General features: G+C 30.6%; 1 protein-coding gene across 1 annotated transcript; it reads left to right on the top strand.

Moving 5' to 3' along the window:
• Positions 1 to 5,664: 5,664 nt before the first annotated feature.
• Positions 5,665 to 6,558, top strand: LOC122504629. The gene has a single exon (XM_043615811.1). It carries the CDS (start codon positions 5,665 to 5,667, stop codon positions 6,556 to 6,558), a length of 894 nt encoding a protein of 297 aa, XP_043471746.1.
• The last annotated feature ends 1,194 nt before the right edge of the window (positions 6,559 to 7,752 follow it).

Raw genomic sequence — 7,752 nt, forward strand, 5'->3', positions numbered from 1 at the left:
ACTCTGTAAGATAATCCAGATCGAGGATCTCCAAAGCATTTGGCCGGTCCACAATCTGCACCTTACCTAGGTTACCAATTACCCTTATCACCTAATTGTCCAAGTTTGACAAAGAAGTCTCTCTTCTTGGTGGCTATTGTATGTCTATTCTCTGGATTCACCTTCTCACGGCTCTATCTCAGAACTGCCGAAAACACCACCGTTAAGGTAGTCATTGTTGATCTTTTCTGCGGTCTTTCTTCCTTCTTTGTTTGGTCCTTGGTTTTTTTAAGGACCTTTATCCTTCTTTTTCTTTAAGTTTTTGGACAACTCACGACAGCTCCTCTTCGGCTTCTGGCTTCCCAAGACGACATTTCTTAACACTACAGCGTTAAAGCGGTCACGTTTGACTCTTTGATCTTGTCTTGATTTCTCTGACCACACCAATTGAGGGTCCGGATGTAGCAACTGCCCCTACGCGCTGTCGAAAAGCATTATACCAGTCAGTGAGCAGTGAGCTCCTCTGGGCCTCTCACTGCTCACTGGTATAATACTTTTCGACAGCGCGTAGGGGCAGTTGCTACATCCGGACCCTCGGTGTGGTCAGATAATAATGATCCCTTGCGACAGCGCGTAGCGGCAGTTGCTACATTCGGCCCCTCAATTGTTGGTCAAAACAACCATCAACCTCTCGTCTACTTTTATTAGCAGCTACGTCCTTAATCGTCATATTGATGTTTTTCTGGATATCACAGGACTTCAGCATCTTTATGACCTTTTCCTCCATTCTTTGAATGCAAGCTGCTTCCTCCTCCACGCTGCTCGTACTTCCCCGTCTCTCCACCTTGTCCACGGTGATCTGCGGTATTCCCAACGCTTTGTTGCCCTCCTGTATCCTTGGGCTACTGGCCACTGCCCTCGTGCTGACCGCTTGATGATTGTAACCAGTGAGGGATTTAGCCTAAGCATTACATATTTTGTGTAAAATTTGCTGGAAAAGCGTCACTTTTCTTTAAGATACTACTACACTTTAGAATTTTAAAAAAATTTATTTTTTTTATTGTATTTTTTACCTCCTTATGACTTCAGAAAACACCTCCCACTATAAATAGTGGGGTTTCAATTTGCAAAAGAATTTTAGGTAATTTATGGATGGCCTCTAACGATACATATAAGTTTAAACGCGTTTTTCTCAAAATAACGTTTTCTCAAATTGCGGACAGTTTATCTCTGAATCTACTGAACCGATTTTAATAAATGATAACTCGTTTTGTTTGTTAGCATGTCCTGTGTGAGAATTTACCAAAAAAATGGTCAAAAAATTAAAAAAAAACATTTTTGCAGATTAGAAGAATACTGAAAAACAAAGTGTATTTTTAAACAAATTATTGAAGCATCTGCTATTTTTTTATTTTAGTCGATTTTTCATTATTGGTGGTAGATTTCTATGCAAGACACCATCCTTTTTAAAAAGCATTTTGGATTTTTTGTTTCTGATTTGTCAATCTTGAGATAAACTGTCCGTAATTGGACAACTAACTTTTTGGAGTTTCGATCTGAATGCTGCCTGCAGATTATGATATTAAATAAAAATTAAAAACAAACCATTATTTTTATTCTCCAAATATGTACTAATATAGGCAAAAAAGTTTTTTAAATATTTATAATAAAAGACCTAAGAAATTTTTTTTTAAAATTTGGTCTTTTAAGAGCCTTCTAAAGTGTAGTAGTACCTTAAAATAAATGCAGTAAAAAATGGTTCTTCTGCATATTTAAAAGTGTGGAGAAAAGTGCACTTTTCTGCATACCTGTCTATATGCACCATAATATATAATATGGAAAAGTGGGTCAAAACGGGGTATCTTAAAGGAATCTTGTGTTTACAAAGAATCGAATGAACGAATTAATTTCATTCACCCCAAGAATTCTTTATTTATTTCACCCTTTGGAGGTCACAGTGAGTTTTTGAAATATGCATTTAGATCTTAATTTTGCACTTACACAATTCCTCCAAATATTGACATATTTTAGAAATTATTTCCGTCTTTTGACTTATGAATTTTGCCCACCATTTAATTCTTTTGTTAGTTTTGAAAATGTTAAATTGTTTACTGAATTTACAGTTTAACTGATTTTCAAAAGTGAATTACTTTTCAAAATCTGTTGTATAAATTTTGACCTAAATATTACAGTCAGATCATTAATTTTTTACCCTTTGTTCATTTATTCGTATATTTCTATTTGTTTTTATTTTTTTGTATTACACTGTAAAATATTTAGGGAGTAAATAGGATCAGGTATGGGGCCATTCACATATTACATGATATATTTAGGGGTGAAAGGAGGGTAAGCAAAGTATCACGCTTTAACAAATTTTCTATACTAAACTATAGAAAAAGTATCACACAGGGAGGAAGAGGGTCTAAAATACCTAAAATATCTATCACGTAATATGTAAATGACCCCTATTGGAAGTAAAATTTTTTGTGTTAAAAATCTACTCGAAAAGTGGGTTAAAGAGAAATGAAACAAAAAGAGTTATGCATTAATTTTTTGTAGTTATTTCGCAGTTACAATTAGTGAACTAGTTAAAAAAGAGGAGACAAATTTTAACTTTTTATATCACTATTTCAGCTAGATTTGGACCTGAATTTAGTTTATCAGCTCATTCTGACCTGTGAATCATAAACATAATTCTTTTTAGGGTTCCGTACTCAGAATAAGCTGTCCCCTCCTTAACTTCTACATATCTCAACCTGGTGAACTGAAATTCGGTACAGATACATATTTTCACGTTTAGATTACAGGAAAAATACAGCGAACCCGATTGAAAGTCATGGTTACGAACTAGCACTGAATGAAATCGATTTTTTCAGAAAAAATTACGACAAATGACCCTGTTCCCCCACCTAAACTTCTACAAATCATGATCTAATCTAATGAGCTAAAATTCGGTACACATTCTTAATTTTAAGTGTAGATTACAGGAAGAATATAGCAAACCTAATTGGCTGTCATATTTGCGAACTAGAAAGGAAATAAATCAAATTTTTTTTTTAAAATTTCAAAAAATGACCCTGTCCCCCCACTTAACTTCTGCATATGAGGCATTTTACGTGAAATGTCCTAAATTGAAATTTCAACTTCTTGAAAAAATTAAATCTCAGAGAATTTGTTGTTCTATCAAGTAGAAATGTGCCCCAAAAAACATGTTTAATTTTTTCGAAAATTTGGAAGGGGTAGAGGTAGAGGGGGGTCAATTTGACCAATTTTGCTAACACCAGCTACTTTGTGAATTTTTTCTAAACATACTTGTAATGGAAAAATTTTGTAGAATATGTTTCGGAAAGGTTTTTTCGTCCTCTTTCCAATGGTGAATTTTATTTTTTGATATTTTAAAAATTGACACAAATGTTTCATGATTAATATTTAATTTTCAATTTCCCAAAAATCGGTCCGTTTTATTTGAAAATAAATTATTGCAAACGAAAGCTGAAGTTTTTTCCTATCGGCATGTAAATTTGCAGAATGCCCTATTTTTGGTTACTGACATTTCACGTAAAATGCCTCATATAAGGACTTGGAGAGTTGAAATTCAGTACACATACTCATTTTTACGTGTAGATTACGGGAAAAATATAGCGAACCTGATTGGTGATCATATTTGCAAACTAGGAGAGAAAGAAATTTAATTTTTTCGAAAAAATTTTAAAAAATGACCCTTCTACATATCGTCACCTATTGGGCTAAAATTCGGTACACATTTACATTTCCAATTGTAGATTTGAGAAAATTTTAGCGAACGTGATTGGGGTTCATATTTACGAACTTTTTTGATTCGCATATATTACTTTCAATCAATCATATTTGTTCCCATATATATCTTTGTATAAAAAACGAGTTTAATTTTGGTGTACGGAACCCTCGATTTTTTTTAATTTAGACATAAATTAAGATGTTTTATTTTTTGAGACTTATAAACTTCAGTTTACATTTACGTTTGCTTTTTTATATCTCAATTTCAAATTCAATATTAGGTTTTTGTTCCCCTCATGACCTCAATTTTGAGTTCTCGTATACTATTTTAGACCTAAATTTTGCATTTGTATTTTCTTTTCATCTTTTAATGTTGACTTAAATTTATTACATTATTTTCGTTTTTTTATACCTGTGAATTTGTTTTACTATTTAATGATAATGTTTTCTCTTTAATCATCGAATTTGAAATTAGGCTTTAATTTATTTATCGTATTTGGACCTGTCAATTATAACCTAAAATTCGATTTTTAAATTTCGACCTCCACTTTTTATGCTTTTGAATTTTAAATTATAATTCAAATATTCCATAAGTTTTCAGTCTTTTAGCTCATTTTAACCTATAAATCATGATCTTCATTTTTTTAAAATTCGCGACCTAATTCTCAATGCTTTATTTCTTTTCTGATTTATAAATTTATCCACCTAAATTTTAATATTATATCAACTGAGATTTTTGATTTAAATTTTTTAGATTATGCTCGGTTTTTGACTTTTGATTTGAAGCCACTATCCTAAATATAAAATTACATTAAAAGTTACATTGCTGAATACTTGAAAGTAAGACTATGGTGATTTTTTTTAAGTAGTTCTAAATTACTTTTAATATAGTCATAATAAGCTGGGTTAATTGCATTTTTTATTATTAATTTTCCCAATTAAAACTTGTTGAAGGAGAAAGAATAAAAGTTTATATTTTAAAAGAGTGAATATTCAAAGGTCTTGCTCTATTTAACGAGTTTGTTGTATGTATTGAATTTATTAATTTAAAACTTATTACAATTTATAAATTGAATAAAAAAATTGACATTAAAAAGTTTCTGGAGCAGAAGATATTGTGTTCCGAGTATATAATTATCAACCACTTGATATTTCTTTCATTTTCTTATGTTTTTATATTCGTGAAGCGAAGATGTTGAATAATTCTCTTATTCCGTACTCTTTTCTCAGTATTCTCATAAATAATTAACTTTAATATTTCATTTGTATCACAATAGGTATAAAAATATATGAGTTTTCAGTTACGAGTTCTTTAATATGGGAATTAAAATTGCCAAGTACAAATTTAAAAACATATTTATTAAGCCAACAATTTCTCTACTTTAATTCTTCTATTATATTTGAAACTTACTTTAATAGTATATCTATATTATTTTTTAAATTAGGATATTTGCTTTTTAATGTCAAAAAATATATTTTTTTGCTTACAATAATTTCTTTGGTCTTTTGACCTACAAATCTTGATATAAATCAAAGGTCATTTTTGTTTGAATTTTTTTACTTAATATTATCTATAACGTTACGTGAGTTTTGACTAACACTTTAAATGTGAATCAGTGATAATTTTACAGATTCAGATTTAGAGTGTATAATTTTAAAATTATGTTTGTTCCTTTACCTAAAATTTCTGTTGACCGATATAAAGTTACATTGTGTTTTTAAACTCAATATTTTAATTTAAAAAAATATAATTTAACATATAAATTTCAAATTGAGGTTGCGAGTTGACACTCGAAAGAGACAGACGTGTTTATCAGAGTACAGATAATAACAAACGGTTATTGATACTATTATTTCATTTGAATCACTGTGAATTATAATTTGAATCTATATCCTTTTAGTCTTATTCAACTAAGTGCATTTGGAAAAATGGGTGAAAATAATGAAATAATGACCCTATTAAGAGAAGTGCAAAGTGACGTGCAGTCATCTAATAAAAAGTTGGATACAGTGGTCAAGGATATGGACGATCTTAAAGTGTCTAATGAAAAGTTATCAAGTGAATTTAAAGTACATAAAGTGAAATATGAACAAATTCAAAAAACTAATGAAATTTTGCAACAAAAAGTTGACTCTTGTGAGCAGAAATTAAATTTTATTTTAAATAAGGAAAGAGCCAGAAACCTTCTATTGTTTAAGGTACCGGATAATCAAGAAGTAAATAAAGACTTGTATAATTCAGTGATGAATATATTTATTAAAGCAAGTGTGAATATTCCGGATAGTTGTATTGTCAACACAACTAGGCTTGGTAGAATTGAAGGCTCAAGACCTATTTTGATTTCATTTACAAGCCAAAAATGGAAATCAATTATTTTCTCAAAAGCAAGGAACTTTGGAGAGATGAAGATTGGCCTCGGTAATGATTTGACTAGAGAGGAAAGGCAAAAAAGAAAATCCGATTATGAACTTCTGATGAAATATAAGGGTGTTTTGCTTCAACAAGGGAAGGAATGCACTATAAAAGGAATGAGGTTGATTATCAATGACACTGAGATGAATGTGGATGAAATAAAAGATATTCTCAAAAATCAAAAGGATGACATTGATAGTGACACCGAAAATGATAACTCCTCCTTCTCAAGAACCTCCAATACCAGTCGTAAAAGAGTAAGAACTATTGGTGATAAAGATGATATTAAAAAGAAGCAGAAAAAATTGGTGAAATCAACAGTCAATTCTTTGATTAAAGCATTTCTTCTGAAGGATGTATCACAAAAGAACATGCCTGATACTTCTTCCCCGCCTGCTGAAAATAAATAGCTAAGCTCTGTAGAAGTGAACCCCCGGATCTTTTTTTGGAATATCAAAGGATGGGCGAATATCGAGGATATAATATATAAATTGAAGGATGTTGACATTTTATGTGTTGTTGAAACCTGGCTTACTTCCCCCCCAAATGGATATTACCTATCTGGACGCGAAGTCATTTTCAGCCGTGCTACGAGGAATCATGCCGTGGGTAGAGCAAGTGGAGGAATACTTATCATCTTTAAAAAGTCGGAATATAATTGTGATATTTTACATGTGTCTGAGGATTTAATTTTTGTAAGGATGTCAAATGGTAATGTAAATTTTATACTTGGTGTTGTGTATAGTGTTCCCAACTCTGACATTAATAATCTTTGTGATGAATTGAATGATAAATTTGTTAATTTTAACTCGGAATTTTATAATTTACCAGTAATTATAGGGGAGATTTCAATGCTAGAATAGGTGAACTGAATCAATTAGATGAAAATATTTTACCAAATAATGTTAATATTTTAAGTAATAGACAAAGTTTAGATAAAATTTTAAATAAAAGGGGTGAAAATTTAGTAGATTGCATGGAAAATAATGGTTGTATTGTTTTGAATGGCAGAACCAGGGCGGATACTTTTGGTAATTTTACATTTGTTAGTAAACTGGGCAATTCATTGATAGATCTAGTCTGGACTTCCTTACAGGGTTTATTAATTATAGATGATTTAGAAATTTGTAACATTGTAACGAGGTCTGACCATTTTCCAATAGTAGTAACTATCAATAAATTAATGAAAAGTAAAAATAAAATAATAAAAAAAATGAAGTGGAAAGATAATTTGGAAAAAGAATATAAAGAAAGTATGTTTTTATCTGCTTATATTTCTACCAATAATGCAATTAATGATTTGGCTAGTGAACTTATTAAAACAATAACTGAGAACGCGAAGAAAATTGGTATGTCGACAATAATAAGTAACAGATCTGGAAACTCGAAGCCCTGGTTTGATGAAACATGTGTAAACTAAAAAAAATCACTAAAAGAATTGTTAAAAAAATGTAAAGAACAGAAATTTGAATCAAACATTTTATCTGATTACTGTAATAAAAAAAAAGAACACAAAAATTTATTAGGTGATAAGAAGAACGCTCATAGACTCCAAACTCTTAACGAATTATCTCACGCTAAAGACTCTACAACATTTTGGAAAG

Source organism: Leptopilina heterotoma, unplaced genomic scaffold (assembly GCF_015476425.1).
Source record: "Leptopilina heterotoma isolate Lh14 unplaced genomic scaffold, ASM1547642v1 Lhet_307, whole genome shotgun sequence".
NCBI classification, from domain to species: Eukaryota; Metazoa; Arthropoda; class Insecta; order Hymenoptera; family Figitidae; genus Leptopilina; species Leptopilina heterotoma.

Bases quoted from the DNA above. Each gene is read 5' to 3' on its own strand.
- LOC122504629 (XM_043615811.1), top strand. From the start codon at position 5,665: ATGGGTGAAAATAATGAAATAATGACCCTATTAAGAGAAGTGCAAAGT.